The sequence below is a fragment of the Pelodiscus sinensis genome, chromosome 28 (genome assembly GCF_052426305.1).
Source record: "Pelodiscus sinensis isolate ZL-2025 chromosome 28, ASM5242630v1, whole genome shotgun sequence".
NCBI classification, from domain to species: Eukaryota; Metazoa; Chordata; order Testudines; family Trionychidae; genus Pelodiscus; species Pelodiscus sinensis.
In genome coordinates this window covers 18,369,778-18,387,147 of record NC_143079.1, presented here as the reverse complement: position 1 = coordinate 18,387,147, position 17,370 = coordinate 18,369,778, and the positions used below count along the sequence as shown (strand labels likewise).

General features: G+C 49.1%; 2 protein-coding genes and 1 non-coding gene across 6 annotated transcripts in view; 1 reads left to right on the top strand and 2 right to left on the bottom strand.

Annotated features, from left to right (window-relative positions):
* Positions 1-17,370, bottom strand: part of LOC142824070 (zinc finger protein RFP-like) — a 246,383-nt gene that overhangs the window by 225,227 nt on the left and 3,786 nt on the right. The window lies entirely within an intron of this gene.
* Positions 1,818-16,515, bottom strand: LOC149521354 (uncharacterized). Its single transcript, XM_089773781.1, is given in 4 exon segments — positions 1,818-10,822; positions 10,824-12,129; positions 12,436-12,549; positions 15,005-16,515. Coding segments are annotated over 4 exon segments (1,539 nt in total). The 5' UTR covers positions 15,039-16,515; the 3' UTR covers positions 1,818-10,737.
* On the top strand, positions 3,430-3,503 carry TRNAT-AGU (transfer RNA threonine (anticodon AGU)). The gene has a single exon. It is a non-coding gene; the product is annotated as a tRNA-Thr (tRNA).

Sequence of the window (17,370 nt, the reverse complement as noted above, 5' to 3'; positions counted from 1 at the left end):
AACTTTGTATTAACATCTCCTTTTAGATATATCTCTAAGGCTATGTCTACACTCGCGGCTTCTTGCGCAAGAACATCTTGCGCAAGGGTTCTTGTGGAACAAGTCATGCGCAAGAAAACGTCCACACTTCCACATGCACGCTGTGCTTTTGTGCAAGAGCTCTCTTGGCAGTGTGGACACTCTCTTGTGCAAGACAGGGGTGAGGATGTGGAAGGTAGAGAAGTCTGGGCACAGGATTCGGGATGGGGGGAGTCTTGGGGCTGGGACTGTGTTTGTGTGTTGAGGTGATCCGTCTGCTCTGGGCTCCCCGACACCCTTTAACACACATGGGCTTTTTCTGCAGCGCACTTGGTGCCGTGAGAACAAAGCTTGGAGAGGGGGTTGATTTTCCTCCATCGCCCCTTGCTGCTGCGCTAAAAGAAATCCTGAAACAGGCCTCTTTACCTGTCACTGGAGAGATGGCCCTGTGATTGGGGTATACTGCAACATGGAACCTGGCTAGCTCAGGTCATGGGTTCAAGCCCCATGCTAGGTGATGCCCTTCTTTAACTCACATTCTAAGTCTACAAGCAATTCACTTTCAGCTTTCACCAGGGTTCTAGAAAGAAAAAGTCTAGCCCTGGGATCCAGCTTTAGTAGAACCAGAGAGAGGGGAACAAGCTGCATTTTCTATCTTCTGAGGAGAAGGGAAGAGGATTTTCTTCTCTTCAGTTCTCGCCACATCAGCACAGGGAGGAGAAAAAATAACCCTCCGCCCGCTGATTGTCCCCCGTCAGCTTCTGTAGCTTCACCTCCTTCCACAGCAGCTCCAGCTTTGAGCTACAAATCTCTGTGTGTAGCCATATGGAATACTGAGTTTTCAGGCTGGCCTCTGCACTTCTGGCTTCCCTCCTTCTGCTTCATCCTTCTGGCTTCGACTACACGGCACATTTATTTTGGAATAAGCTGGTCTTGAATAGTTATTACAAAATATCTTATTTCAAACTAGCGCGTCTACACTGCAGGGAAACCTCAGAATAGTCCGAGGCAGGCTCCCCTGTGTGGACGAGCTGTCTCGATTTAGAGCCCCTGGAAGAATAACTTAGAATGGCTCCGGGGAGGGGATAGTTCAAACTAGCAGCAGTGGCGCAGCTACACGGGCCTTTTTTTAAAATAGCTAATTGGAACAGGTATTATTCTTTGTAGAATGAGGTTTGCAGAAGTCGAAATAAGCCATCTGTTACTTCAGAATTATTTCAAAATAACGGAATTGCTGTGTAGACTCTTGCAGTGTTATTGTGGAATAACGGCCATTGTTCCCAAAGAACTTTTGTGTGTAGAGAACCTGCGCAGCCCAAGAAATGTGATTGGCAGCTTGAACCCACAATCTTTCTCTCAATTGCAGTGGAGAGCTCCGAAGACATGGACCCAAGGCAACCACCTTGATTGCCTTCTGCTAAGGCCAGGCCAGAGGGAAAACAATCACTCCTTCGAGCTGGAGTTAAACCAGCAACCTAAGGCTCACTTGCCATGCACACACTACAGTCCTCCGCTCTGCCAGCTGAGCTATCGAAGGGAGCCTGACTAAGAGTGGCTAGTCCAGGTAGTCCCTTCTATAAGTCTCGGGGCACGTGCTCCCCCAAGTATATGGCATTGCTGATGAGGGGCAGAAGCGCACAGGTGCTGTCACAGGTGTTGTACCAATAAAAGCAAGCAGGATCTTATGAGGGGGATAAGGCAAAAAGACACATTTATTGTAAAGATAATAATAAAGAATAAAGAAAAGATAGAAGCAAACAACGTTGTTTAACTACTTATTCCTATCACTACTTAACCCTTATAAACATATATATATATATATATATATATATAAACATTCATTCAATCATTCATCCAGGTTCTGTGTAGTTGTTATAGTTACCAGCCTGGAAGTTGCTTGTGACAGAATACTGGCCAGGTATTCTGTACACAAGTGAGGGTAGTGGGGAGCGAAGTCCTGATCAGATGCGCATCTGAAGCTCCTGGTGGGCTGGCAGCAGAACGTTGGACTCTGACTCCATAGTCTTTTAGTCCAGTTCTTATAGGAATTTCTTCCTATGCCAGTCTATGGGAATTGCTGCATCACGTTCAGGGTGGCTGTCAGGTGCTCATCAATGATCTCATAGGGTGGACCTCCAGTACTTGGTTTTCTCCACTTGACACCTTTTGGTTGCCCTGGTACCTGACGCCTTCTTCAGCCCTTTGTTGCTGCATTCTCAGGCTGGCACCTCTCAAAACCATTCATTTATCGTCCAAGCACTCTCTCTCTCTTACATACATTCCCTAATTAATGTTTCCCATAGAGTATTTTGTATAATAATAACTTTACATATACAAGAGTTGTAGTTACAAAAAGTCACAGGTTTCTGGGTGGCATTTCTTAAAACATTCTCTGAGTGCTGAGTTAGTTACTGTTACAGTTACAATGTTTCACTTTGCGATTAGGGTTAATTGCTTCACAATGCTTTGAAGAGAATGGGCGTCAATTGTGTAACAATAAGTTTGAGTGTGCCCTGGGACTCAGAGAGAAGAGCTGTTTCTGGCTACATGGTATTATATTTTTAACAGTTTTAAGTTACATGACCTAATATTACATTCCTAACAAATTATATTCTAGAGGGGCAATAATTATAAATCTAAACATTTAACAATCTTAACAAATAAGAATAATAATAATAAATCTAAACACTTTAAGTTGTGGGGAACAAATTATGGGGAGTCACTTCCACTTGGGGGAATCATTTTTAACACATTTATATGTTATCCCTACACAGGTACTTCACATGCAGACGGACCCCTTGAGTGAAACCTGAGCTAGATCCATCCATGTCACAGCAAAAGGAAGAAAGTTGGGATCTTCTCATGTGTCTTCTTTGTTCCAGAGTCTCTAGGGGTGCAGTCGGGGCAGGTCCACAAAAAAAAAACCCCACTTGAATGAACCTCGGTCTACAAACACACAGAAACACCCCTGAGGGTTTCCTTGCCTCTACTTAAATGTTGACAAAAAATTTGTTGCTAACTCCTTGGCCAACTCTGATTGCTGTGGGGTTAAGAAATCTTCTCTTGTTAATTCTGTGCCCTCAGGAAGGGAGCAAATTGAAGAAGGCCAGGCCCCCTCCTTGGGGCTCTAACCCAAACCCTAGGACCAAGGGATTTATAAGCCAGCAGATTAATGTTTGTTGCACTTCTCCCTCCCCACATCTGGGCCAAACTGCAAAGGCCACTCTACAGCCCCACCGGCTGGGGGAGATGAGCATGTTAGAGCCTCTGCCGACTGAGCTGTAGCTTTCTGTGCCCAGGGAGCCTGACACCCCCAGGGCTGGAGGGAAATGGAGATTGGCTGTACTTCGGGAGTCAAAGATGTTGTCTGGGACCATGGAATAGAACAATTTCACCAGCCTTCCTGAGGAGGGCACCATGGCTCAGTTGGCTAAAGCACCTGGCTAGTAAACAGGAGATCCTGGGTTCAACTCCCAGTGGTGCCTTTTGACACCCTTTGCTCACATTTTCCTATGTGTTTCTGGGACACAGAAGAGGCCTCCCCAGGCCACCCATGGAACTGCTGGTTCAGAAAAAGGCTGATTGGAGAGAAGTTTTAGAAAGAAGGAAACCAAAAGTGAGAAGCACCTGCTGCCCACAGACCCTCACTCTCCATGGCTGCAGGAGCTGCAGAGGTTGCACCCTCAGGCTCTCTAGGTGCTGACCCCCCTCAGGGAATCACAAGGGCATGTGGTGCTGTCTCTCCTGTCCCAGCAATTGCAGTCAGAGCCCTGCCTTGTCAGTGCCAGTCACAACAGCCTCTGCACCCACTCCAGGCTTGTGGTTTCCTTCTTCCCAATGTTCCTCCCCAATCAGCCTTTTCCTGAACCAGCAGCTCCATGGGTGGCCAGGGAAGGCCTCTTCTGTGTCCCAGGAGAACCTAGGAAAATGTGAGCTGTCACCTGGGATACGTTCCTGGCTTTAGGCAACGTGTCCTGTCTAGGGCTTCATCAGCCCAGGAGCAAAGGGCAGGCAGCATCCCCCATGATGCAGAGGGGCAGGTCCACATCTCCAGCCCTGAGGGTGCAGCCAGGGGAGAAGTGCTGGGGAGCATCTATGCTGGCATCACGCGCCTTCTCCGAGAACAGACCCACGTCCTGAAAGGGAGAGAAAGTGACCTGGGATGACTAGTGTAGCTGAGCCAACACTGCAGGTTTGTGTCTGTCGAGTGGCTAGGATTGAGCACTTCCACTGCTGCGGCCGGGGTTGGGCTCCCAGTCAGGGGAAATAGCCTCCTCTATATTCATGAATTCTGCCAAGTCTTTGCTCTTTCAGCATGGGAAGGGAGGGGCTGGGGTGCCAGAGGCAGGCTCTGGCTGAGAGACTCACCTGGCTGAGCCCTGGCCAACACCCCAGCACATTTCCCAGGTAGCTCCTTTCCTGCACAGGCTGCAGATGTCAGGTGCCTGGGGAAATAAGAGCCTGAGTGGAGGAGGGGGGAGGGCTTCATGCAGGCAGCTGCCATTGGCATTGGAAACAGTCCAGAAAAGCACGACAAAAATTATGAAAGTTTGAATCAGCTGCCATAGTTAGTATAAACAATTAGTAACACACATACTAAATGAAAGCGAATATGCTACAACAAGTCACAGCTGGAGAGATCTCTGAAAACATCCACTCCATGTGCAGCCACAAATGTGATGTTAGAAATTATTCTAAAAGGCCTTGACAAGAAGACAGTGACTATCATATTACATCTCTATAAATCCACGCGGTGCCCACAACTTGAGCACTGACTGGAAATGTGGTTGCCTTATCCCCTGCCCCCCAAAAAACCATACCTTGGCATTGGAAACTTCAGAAAAGCACAAGAAAAATGATGAAAGGTTTGGATCAGCTGCCACATGAGGAGAGACTGGGACTTTTCACCTTAGAAAAGTGGAGACAAGGGGAGATAAGATAGAGGTCTATACATCATGGCTGTTGTTGAGACTGTAAATAAGGAAAGGTATTTTTCTTGTTCCCATAATAGAAGAACTAAGGGTGCGCCATGATATTAGCAGGTTGAAAACAAACAAAAGGAAGAATTTCTTTACACAAGTGCAGTCAAACTGTGGAACTCCTTGCCAGCGGATGTTGTGAAGACCAGGACTATAAGGGCATGTCTATACTTGGAAACTATTTTGAAGTTGCTTAAATCAACTGAATAACTTAGAGTCTAAGAAAACAGAAATAGTGTGTCCTCCGTATGGAGAAGCCTCAGAATTAGTCCGAGGCAGGCTCTGTTACTTTTCCTTTCTGGGGGCATGGAATTAAAAACAGAGTTGCAAGGCTGGGAGCAGCTGAAGCCAAGAGCTCTGTTCTCCTGTGTCAACAACCTCTGAGGTGGCATGAAATCCCCTTTCTAGTTTCTATCCCTGAAATATGATCATCTTTATGATGTAATTCCTGCCTCTGGGTTCAGCTTTGAACTCTGACTGCAGATGTTTGCTTACCAGAGATGGAGAGATGCCAAAACAGACTATGCCATATTGGCAAAGGTTTCTGCCAAAACCCAGGATTGAACCAAGGACCTTCAGATCTTCAGTCTAATGCTCTCCCAACTGAGCTACTTTGACAACTGCCTCAAGTGATCTGAGCAAATATCCAAAATAGCAGCAAAACTTGAGGAACAAACAAAAAAAACCAGCTGGGTCACCTCATTCCCCCCCCCTGAAATTTCTTCATGCCTACTCCGGGGGGCATCCCTCCCCCCAATTTGGGAACCCAGGCCTTGCAGTGAACGCTGGGGGAGCTGGGATTCCATCCCAGAGGATGGGATAAGTGAAAATTCCCACTGCACATATTATGGCTTCATCAGAGTGAATGCTGGGTGGCCAGGGTTTTGTTGCACATCTTCCCCAACCCCCTCAGCAGCCGCAGCCCCTTTCAGCCACTGGGTCAGCCCAGGAAAAGAAGTGGGAAATGGAACAAAGTAGCTTGTCTCTGTTCATGAGCTTCTCCAATGGCTGAAGGCAAGAGGAGAAAATGGGCAACAAAGACCCTCCACTGAACTGGAATCCCAGCGTTCACTGGAAGGGGCCAGAGCAGCAGGGAGTAGAAACCATTACTCCAGGGGAGGTTTGAACTCACAACCTCAGCATGTCTCCCACAAGTACTGCCTGATAAGTACTGTGCACAGGCCCTTTGCACCACTGGAGCAGCTACTATAGCTGTAGGAGCTTTGCACTTGCAGGATCTCTGGGTGCTGACCCCCCACCCACCCACGGGAATCACAAGGGCAGGTGCTGCTGGCTTTTCTGTCCCAGCAATTGCAGCAAGAGCCCTGCCTTGCCAGTACCAGCCACAGTAGCCTCTGTACCCGCTCCAGGCTTGTGGTTTCCTTCTTCCCAATGTTCCTCCCCAATCAGCTTTTTCCTGAACCAGCAGTTCCATGGGTGGCCAGGGGAGGACTCCTCTGTGTCCCAGGAAGACATAAGAAAATGTGAGCAAAGGCAACACCAAGGTACCACTGGGCGTTGAACCAAAGAACTCCTGTTTATTAGACAAACACTTGACTCCCATGCTAGACAATGTCCTCCCTTTAGTTACATGGCATTCAGTCTTAGCTTTCTCCAGCTCTCAGGTAGGAAAAGTCTCTGATTTCTCTAGTAGGAGGGAGGACACTAACTGACATCTCCAGCCTCATAGGAGAACAGAAGCAAATTTCCCCCAACAAAGAAAGGGGAGGGAAAAAAATACTTCAGTATCTGATTAGTCCCCTTCAGCACTGTGTAGCTTCCTGTCCTTCAGCATCAGCTCTGTGATGGGACAATAAGAGCATGTCTACACTGGAGTGTTATTTGGAAATAAAGTGCCTGTCTACACAGCAAGCTGCTATTTCAAATTAAGTACAAATTGGCAGGCTTCCTACTCTGACTCCAGTAACCCCCATTTCATGAAGAGTAGGGAAAGGTCTCTTCCTGCCAAAAGCCAAGTTAAGCTACTTCAAATACACAAATAAGTAGCTGAAGTTGTGTATCTCAGTTTGACTTTTGCCTTGCTGTGTAAACATGCCCTAAATGAGCTACTAGTTAAGAAGCTGGCAAAGGATCCCTTCCCATGGTATTATAGTGCCAGGAAAGGGTAAACACCTGGGCAGAAAGCAAAGCAGCTGGGGCGGAGAGAGAGAGACAGGAGTGGGCCTGAGGGAGCAGAGAAGGAATTGAATGGAGAAAGAGGGGGGCTCTTTCCGCCTGGGTTTGACACAGACCTTTTGCATGGCAGACAAATGGGATAACACCACAGAGCAGAAACAACAGGACAGAGGAAATTTTTCAATGAAAGCTTCAAACCCCCCACTTGCAGGAACCGTTTACATCCATCGACATTTACAAAATGCTTCCCCACAAACATCTCTCTAGCCTGTGTGTCTCTGGGAAAGATTTCTGCCAAGCCCGGTCCCAGCCCACTGGTCAGAGCTCCCTGAGAAACAGGACACCCTCACTCCCAGCTATGTCCCCAGCCAGGTGAGGAAGGGGAAATGAGCCACAGGCTGCTGTCCCCTGGGTCAACAGATGAGTGGGTTGACTGTTCTCAGGGACACCACAGCAACATCCCTGCTTCCCCCTTGGAGGGGGTTTCCTCAGGGCCAGAACAAGCCATTCCAGTGCCCTGGGCAGACAGCTTAATTGCACCCTGGGTTGGGGAAGGGCGCATGCATGGCCCAGCCCCCGCCTGGAACGTGGGAGAAGGCACACGGAGCTGGAAGCAAGGCACATGCCTCCTGCTGCCCGGCCACCGCCACTGGTGCTCAGCCTGGTGCCGCCGGGAGCAGGCCAAGCAGGGTCCCACAGCCGCAGGGGGAAGGGTGCTTCTGGCCAGCGCTGCAGGGGTTAACGCGGCCCCTTCCTTGGGTGGTCACTGCAAGGTGGCTGGTGGGAGCTGCTACAGCTTGCGATACAGACACGTGGTGCCAGATGGCAGTTATCAGCTGTAAGGGGCACACAGCACCCCTTATATCAGGCGCCCCAGGCAGCTGCCCGGCTAGCCCATGCCTTAATGCGGCCCTGGGTTTCCTGCATAGAACGACCGAAGCCCCACAGATCAGGAGAGGGGTTCCCAGCTGGGGATCTCCGGCAGCAGCCATGGGATGGTGGGAGCCAGTTACTGCAGGACAAAGGACACCAGGGCTATGTCTACATTTGTGGATTCTTAGCAAGTACAGCCGTTCTTGGCAAGAATCCATAGAGCGCCCACACTGCCCGCCAACTCTTGCTCAAGGAAATTTACAGTATGGCGTGGTAAGAGAGGGCTTCTTGCGCAAGAGCTACGCTCTTTTCTAACAGGTGTAAGCCCTCTTGCGCAGGAGCTCTTACGCAAAAGGGCAGTGTGGATGCTCGGCAGGGATTTCTTGTGCAAGAAAACCCTATGACTAAAATGGCCATCAGAGCTTTCTTGCGCAAGAGAGCGCCTACACTGCCATGGGCGCTCTTGCACAAAAGCACAGAGCGCACATGGCAGTGTGGACATTTTCTTGCGCAAGAAGGCATGAGTGTAGACCTAGCTCACGAGTGGGACAAACTAACCATCTGCTTTATTGGCAAAGGAGAAACAAAGACAAACCCCACCCCGCTCTGCCTGGCACTTTGCACCCCCAGCCAGGGCCAGATTAAGGCATGGGCTAGCAGGGGTGCCAACCTATGTAAGCACCTAATTGAAGTGGTAAGGGACGCCACATCAGGTGCCCCCATAGGTTGCCGCCATGGGACGGAAGCGTGCATGCAGCACGCGCCCGCTGCCCAGGGTGCAAGAATGGCTCGGGCCGGCCCTGCCCCCAGCCCAACTCTTCCAAGCACCCCTAGAGAGCAGCACTCACACATGGGGGGCTGGAAAGTGGAGAAACTACCACTCAAAAGGAATCACTCTGGGTAGGTCTACACTGAGATAGCAGCCCGGTGGCCAGGCTGTAGCTGGCCCAGCTCAGCTGTAGCTGGCCTGGAGGGCTTTGGTTGGGAGAATAGAAACCTGCAGACAGGGGCATCTCCGGAGGGCAGGTGGGGGATGTCACAGTGTTAGGGCAAGTGTCATGCCCCCCCCCATCTTCCTTTGCTCCAGCCCCACTGCTGAGAGATACTGACCATTGTCATTGCTTAAACTGCACACAGAACTTGTGGCAAAGGCTAGCATATGGTTAAAATACAATGAACATTCTGCTAAGTTATCAGAGGGGTGGCCATGTTAGTCTGAATCTGCAAAAGCAGCAAGGAGTCCTGTGGCACCTTATAGACTAACTGAAGTGCATCTGACCAAGTGGGTCTTTGCCCACGAAAGCTTATGCTCCAACACTTCAGTTTGCCTATAAGGTGCCACAGGACTCCTCGCCGCTTTTATTCTGGTAAGTTCTCATTTGTGTAGTGCTGTCTGCACATCTAACTAACCAGAGATCAAAGTGCATGACCCGAAGGCCTTCACAGAGAGAGAAAACCCACAACACAGAGTAGGTTATTCAACACGTTCACATTTATAAGAGGGAAACATAAGGAAATCTTTTAAGCCTCAGAATCTAGGAAATAAATCAACTGACTCCTTTTCTTCTGCAGTGGCTAAACCTGCTTTATTTCTTGCCTCATTACGTCTGTGTTAGTTAAAAAGTTCTATATGTCATTGTACTAAAACAAAAACACAAGTTCACCTGAACAAATGATCTGGAGTAGTCCAGAAGAGCCCAGCAAGAACTATACCCAGAGACGGAACCAGTGCTCTGAGATGGGACCAATAACGCTCTGCCAGGAGGTTCATCGGGATTTCCCTGTCCACACCAGGTCTTTCTCCTGCAGCCCTCAGACGCCGGACTTAGGACCAAAGAAACCACACTGGGATTCCTGTGTATGGGGAGCCCAGGCCACTGGTCAGTGACCCTTGGGGTGCATCTACACAGCAGCCTTATTTCGGAATTACAGTGCATGTCTACACCGCAAGCCGTTTTTGGAAATAACATCCACCTGGAGGACTTGATCTTTTGGCTGGGCTGCATCTGAAGGAAGGAGCCAAAGACCCCAGGGTCGGGGAGAGCCCTAGTTTGGAGGGGCAGCTGGAAAAGAGGTTTTAGGGGGAGTTTGTAAAAGTTTGTACTGAAGTTTCAGTGGAGCATCAACAAAGCATTTTTTGTTACCTTTGAGTTTGTAATCTGCTTTGCTCTGCCTGTTCTCACTTATCACCACTTAACTCCTACAGCTTATACTTAATAAAACCACTTTTACTTACTATCAAGCCTAGTGTAAACAATTACTACCTATGGGAGCAATCGGTGTGCACATCCCCCTTTCATTGCTAAATGGGGCTTACCCCATTCTTTGGGGTTTGATCCCATTTGGGGAGCGCGATCCCAGGAAGCTGGGCCCTAAACTGCTCTCTCCTCAGACCTGAAGAGGTTCAGCATCAGTACCGCTGCTCAGAGGCGGGGGTGGGGGCAGGAATCTCAGCTCGGGGCCTTGGCCAAGGAGCTGCCCCAGAAGGACCGGGTGGTGAGAAGCCCCCGAGAGCAGAAAGGTGAGTGGCAGTGGCCAGGTCAGTAATCCAGGAGGCCCTCCCCAAGCGGGTCTTCTGGGACCACAGCCACCTAGCCAAGCAGCTTAAAGGGAACTCAGGGTATACGTTTCTCTCCTCTGTAGGTCCTCCAAAGGCTAAGAAGATTTGAGCTCTGACTGAAGCTTTCCCCAGTAAGAATAACTGAATGGTTTTCTCCCCTCTGTGGACTGTCTAATCTTTAACAAAGTCTGACCTGTGTTTGAAGCCTTTTCTGCAATCAGAGCTTTTATAAGGCGACTCTCGTGTATGTATTCTGATGGCTAGTAACGCAGGAGCACTGACTGAAGCTTTTCCCGCAGTCAGAGCAATTGAAAAGTTTCTTTCCTGTGTGGGTTCTCCTATGGCATAAAAGGCTTGAGCTGTGACTGAAGCTTTTCCCGCAGTCAGAGCAATTGTAAGGTTTCTCTCCTGTGTGGATCCTGCTATGGATAACAAGGTCTGAGTTTCTTCTGAAGCTTTTCCCACAGTCAGAGCAGTAGAAGGGTTTCTCTCCTGTGTGGGTCATCCTATGACTAACAAGGTGTGAAATCTGACTGAAGCTTTTCCCACAGTCAGAGCAATTGAAAGGTTTCTCTCCTGTGTGGCTCCTGCTATGGGTAACAAGGTTTGAGCTTCTACGAAAGCTTTTCCCACAGTCAGAGCAGTAGAAGGGTTTCTCTCCTGTGTGGGTAATCCTATGACTAACAAGGCTTGTGCTGATACTGAAGCTTTGTCCACAGTCAGAGCAATGGAAAGGTTTCTCTCCTGTGTGGATCCTCCAATGGTTAATAAGTTCTCCATTACTACTGAAGCTTTTCCCACAGTCAGAGCAGTAGAAGGGTTTTTCCCCTGTGTGGGTCCTCCTATGTCTAACAAGGGTTGAAATCTGACTGAAGCTTTTCTCGCAGTCAGAGCAATTGAAAGGTTTCTCCCCTGTGTGGCTCCTCCTATGGGCAACAAGGCTTGAGCTACTACTGAAATTTTTCCCGCAGTCAGAGCAAGTGAAGGGTTTCTCTCCTGTGTGGCTCTTCCTATGGGTAACAAGGTTTGACTTCTGACTGAAGTTTTTCCCACAGTCAGAGCAATTGAAAGGCTTCTCTCCTGTGTGAGCCATCCTATGGATAACCAAGTGTGAGTTTGTACTGAAGTTTTTCCCACAGTCAGAGCAGTTATGGGGTGTGTCTCTTGTATGTATTTTCTGATGGTTTGTAAAGTGTGAGTGCTCACTGAAGCTTTTCCCAGAGTCAGAGCACTTGAAGGGCTTCTCTCCCGTATGGACCCTTTGATGTTCAGGAAGAGTTTCACAGTCACTACACGTGCAGGGTGACTGTTGATGGGGGATTTCCTGTTGGACGGTTTCTGTGTTTCTTTTCTCCCGTGTGCTCCTGGAGCTACCCTGTCCCTCTCCTAGATGGTTTCCCTGCTGCTTTTCTGGGCTATGCTGACTCTCACAGCTCTCTCCTTGCTCACATATCTGGAAAACATGTCCATGAGATCGTCTCAATAATAGTCCACATGGAGACACTTGCTCCAGTCCTTCCTGCTGAAGACTCTTTTCATGGTTCTCAGTCAGTGTCCCGTCACCTGTTGGAATAGAGGAATGATCCAGACAGGAGTTATTCTCCACGATGATCTGCAAGGAAACTCTAAAAGAGGAATAGAAAAGGGGACACAAGCTCAAATAATGGTCAAATTATCATGAGCTGAGTTTGTTGTCCTCCTTCACAACCCTTCCACAGAGAAGAGAATCCAGCCTTTCCTCCCCCACCACACTCTTACTGGAGTTGAAAACAAGCTGAACAGTCAGTCAGACTTCATGAAAACACACAAGTTACATCTGCTGTAAGGAGACAGAAATTGGTTTCTGAGTCAGTTTAACTGATTGCTCACCTGTCTGGGTGTTGCTGATGATCTCCCCTTCCTCACAGCTCGGAGGATCTGGGACCCGCAGCTCCTCCTCTTGCTCCACCCAGGAGATCTCATCAGTTTCGGAGACTGGAAATGCTGTTTGAAGAGCAAAAAACCAAGTGCTGATCTTGTTCATTAAGGTCTTTGCCATTCCTGCTTTCAGAGCCAGGATCCGAGTCACCGACCCAGAGAGGCTCCGTTCCCCACCTTGCAAAGACTGGGCTCTGGCTGGTACAAGATCCCAGGACACACTCCCCTGCAGTAAAGATGCATCACTCCCCCACCTTGGGAATGGCCCAGCTCATTCCCCAGGGCAGCTAAGCGCTCTGCTGCACTCTCTAGGGTCCAACTCAGACCCCCTCACAGCCCGGTCTATCCGCCCGGAATCCCACAGTTGGACAGGAACACACTGCTCAGAAGGGGAGCTCTAGTGAGGGCATGAAGGTGTGACACCAAGGTCCCCAGGTAGGGCTCAGACAGCAGCTGCAACATGGCAGGTCACTAGAACTTGGAGATGAAGGACCCAGCAGATATCTAGCTCCCCAAGTCTCTGTCCACAAAACCCCTGGCTGGTGGGCTGGGCTTGCCCTGATCTTTGGCTCAGATGTTCTACTTGGGCCAGGAGGAGGCAGAGGAAGTTGCCTGAGCATCTAAGTGAATCTTTGGCTGCTTGCTTCACTCCCTATGTGCCACTCCTGATCCCAACTGCCTGTGTCTGGGTGGGCCCTGCCAGCTGCCCACAACAGTTGCCATTCCCATGGCTGCCCAGGGTGGCGCTGGGCTTCTGTTGGGGCAAGCCAGGGCGGAGCTGGGCCGTGCTGCTTCTCTGGTGCTTGTGACTGTTGCTCAGCTCCCCCTCTGCAACCTCCATTCTACTCTGCCAGCAGCAGCCTTTGTGAGGTTTCCCAGTCTGGCTCTTGTGGCCAGCCTGGCCTTTGATTTGGTGCCCCTCCAGGGTTGCACAGAATCTATCATCTTTATACCTTGTGAGTGTGTTTCCCTCAGCTTTGGCCCACCCCTTCTTGGAACTTCATTTTCTGTTCAGAAGACCCACCTGGGACATGACCATGGAGATCATTGTGCTACTGCTGTTAAATAAGATAATCATAGTCATCACATCAGAACATTCCCATTGACGTGGCACCCAGCACACTTCGCAAAAGGTTTATTGCAGCTGTGTATGTCCATTCTTTTTGAACTAGAACAGGCTGGGCTTTGGCAGAATGGTGGAGCACTGGGGACCAACTAACCAGGAAAGCACATTCCTGAGCAGGAAGAGGCCAAACAACACACATCTCCACAGTAGCTGGAAAAACAGTCCTAAGAGATGGCTCAGAAAGACACTGACCCTTGTGCACAAGAGCGGGATGAGGGGATAATGGATACGGATGTTTTGTTCAAAATAAACAGGCAGGAGGCTAAGGGGGTAGAACACATGGAACATGCATCTTGTTTGTGTCAATGTATGAGAAGTCACAAGAGGGGCATGTTGATGCTGGCTGAGGGGCAGCATTCTCACTGCTGACTGAGCTGGTACCGTTATTGGGTTGGGACAAGTCTCACTATACTGTGCCTAAGGAGCTGGGACACTAGCATCCTGCTCCTTTTCACAATAAACTTGGCCGAGTGCCTTAGCCTCCAAATGGAGCCTGAATCTTTCTTAGCGGCAACCCTGAACTGTGCTGCATGGATAAGCCGCAGGCTCTGACAGTGCTGCTGGCATCAGAGCTCCAGAAAGAGCCACACTGAACAGCCATAACAACGCTCTGTGGCATTAGCAGAAATTCTATTGGCACTGCAGTCACTGTGGGAAGAAAAATTATCGATCACAGCAGCACTGGGGAACTCTGGTGTAAATCAGGACCCAACTGTGCTATTGGGGTGCACATATGAAGCTAAGCATTATCACTCTTTAATGTAGGTATCTTTCCCAGCTCCGAGAAACAGCTCTCTCTTTAATAGCTATTAAAGAGAGAGGTGACTGCACACAGAGGCTGCGTCTAGATTGGAATGATTTTCCGCAAATGCTTTCAACGGAAAAGTTTTTCCGTTAAAAGCATTTGTGGAAAAGGGCGTCTAGATTGGCACGGATGCTTTTGCGCAAAAGCATCCGTGTCAATATAGACGCCTACAGGCAGAAAGGACTTAGGGAACTGCACCCACCTTCCACTGGCTCAGCCCACTGCCACTAGGGGAACCTGCAGGCACAAAGATCAGACAGACCAAGAGCCAGACCCAGACCTCTAGTACCTGCTGTTCCTACCTGAGCCCTTCTACTCACACCTCCAGTCAAGGCATAAGATGGGCAAGATAGGGGGGAAGCGCACTGAGACCTTAGCTGTGGGAAGAACAGCTCCACTGTTACGTCCCTCAACCTGCTTTCCCTGGGAGGCAGTATGGAGGGGACAGTCTTTCACAGAAGAGCCAGGATTATTGGGGCAGATACTCATGATATTGGGGGCAAAGACAATGAATGATATTCAACCAAACCCAACCCAGCTACTCCAGAGCCCACCCAGCTTCCGATACCCGAGGGGACAGGAATCCTTACTCAGCCAGTTCACAGCCTCATAATTCTCCTGCATCACATCCCCGTAGAGGGCTCTCTGGCCTGGGTCCAGCAAAGCCTATTCCTCCTCAGAGAAATACACAGCCACCTCTTGGAAGCTAACCAGCTCCGCCACAGCCATTTCCTGTCCCTGGCTCTGAAGGCCGGGGGCTGAGCTAGAGACAGACATGGGTGTTCTGCAGCCTGGCAGGAGGAGAAGGCGAATTGGAGACATTTCAGAAGGGGCTTTAATCCTTTCCACACCCCCATTCTCCCCACACTCTGTCCCTAGTGACATGACCCACGTGTTAGATTCTACCACTGTGGACAAAAGTTTTAGTCTAGATATTCCATTAACAGCGCACGGGATTTAGATCCCAAATCCATATTCATTTCTCTCTGCACCTGGCTTGAGTTACAAGATTACTGCATCTGCAACAATGGGATATAGTTCTCGGCACCCAGTGTTTCTGATAACAAGCCACATATTCATCTGCCTGAACATGGACATAGGCCAAATGTAGGCTGTTGTATTTGAAAGCCTTAGTCTTCATTCACAGATTTGCAGCATAAACATTGCTCTCATCTCACAGAGATGTTATAATCCCTTTCCAAAACAGAGAATCAGTGAAGGTAAGCATCTGAATGGTGGTGTTATTATTAAATACATGTGCTTATTATTAAACACTTGTGCTGAGTGTTTGCAAGATGAGATCTTAAGATTCATGGGATCAGAAGATATCCTCAGTTATGCAGTCTGACCCCCTCAGTGGCACAAGCCATTACACTTAGTCGAGTTACCCAGGCACAAAGCTCTGTTTCCCCACAGTGTATTTTCTAGAAAGCCCCCAGTGATTTGAAGACATCAAGAGCTGGGAGAATCCACCAGCTCTTTGTTCATTTGTTTCAGCAGCTAAACCGCTTCCCTATCAAACATTTGTGCCTCTTTTCTTGTCTAAAATAGTCTGGCTTCAGCTTTCAATTATTGGCTCTCACTGAGCCGTATCCACTCGACAGGGTGGGTAATTCATTTTCATGGGGTAGCCAAATGGAAAGTGGCTGAGAGCTGCACTCTTCCGTGACATAAATGCAGGAAATGGAGGATCCGGGATGGACACTGGGAGGAGGAGGATGCATGGGGTAACGGTTTGGGATACAGGACAGATAGAGGGGTCTAGGAGGGAGTTTGGGTGAAGGAGCCTTTCAGACTATTTATTGTTTGAAACCAACCTTATATTGAAACTGACTGAGCAGTGAAATCTGAGCCTGAAGGTGCCGTACGTTTTGTGCTTTAACTTCACCCCTTTAGCATCACAAACCTATCGACCAGTGTTTCTCCAAATGTCCACAGGTCCCCATGCAGCACATCTCGGGCTCCTCATTGATCACTGGGTGATTTAGGGCTCTGTGCACCGTGGTCACTGGGTTTGGTTGGTAACTCCAATGACAATCCCATGAAGATGTTTTCACAGGAATTCTCACATCACTTAAAGAATTTCCACCAGCAAACTCACCTTGTCTGAAAGCTCCAAGTGATTTTCCTCTTGCTCTCTCCAGTGCAGAGGGCAGTGTCTAGTGGGGGAAGGGATAAGAGAGGTGAGATTCCAGGCTCTCCTGTTCATAACAATGTCCCACTCTGAACTCTGCATTTCAATTCTATCAGACACACACTCAGGTATTTAGTATGAAAGAGTCTGAAACTTTCATTTCCTCTCTCACTCGGACACCTTCCAGCAACGGAGCCAACATCCCTGCAGCCTCACACCTGTCCCAGGAGAGACAAGCTGAAAATGAGATTTACTCTTCCCTCCTCATCCCCTTCCACTTGGTTTCCCATTCACTTACTGCCCCTTATCATAAACTGGAGCTGTGGTGGCGGAACACGTGGCCATCACAGTAACTTTAGCCATTTTGATCTCTGAATGGGAGGTTCAGTGTTTGCAAACCCCTGGCTCTATCTGCAAGCCTGTGGGTCTGTTTGCTCAGTGTCTCTAAGGAGAGCAGACTGACGGGGCCATCGTTCTCCACGTGGGAATTGAGGCAGGGGAAGTTTGGCTTCAGAGGCCAGATTCAATAGTCTCAGATACTTGAACCGCTTTCCCCTCATCCATCCCTTCCAGGTACCTTTGAACTCCCTCAGAGTCTCCGACAGAGCAATCGTTTTCTGGGAGAAACCTCTGACTTGTTCTTCCAGTTCAGGGGAAATCTCTTCCAGCAGCTGGAACTGCCCCGTCTCACACCTGGACAGAAACAATTCAATGTGATTTTATGTCATTTACAGCTGATAAGTTCTGGCTAGTAAGTCTCAGCTCTAACAGGCCTGGAGTTAGAAGTCCTCCAATTCTCCCAGCCTGAGAACAGGGACAACA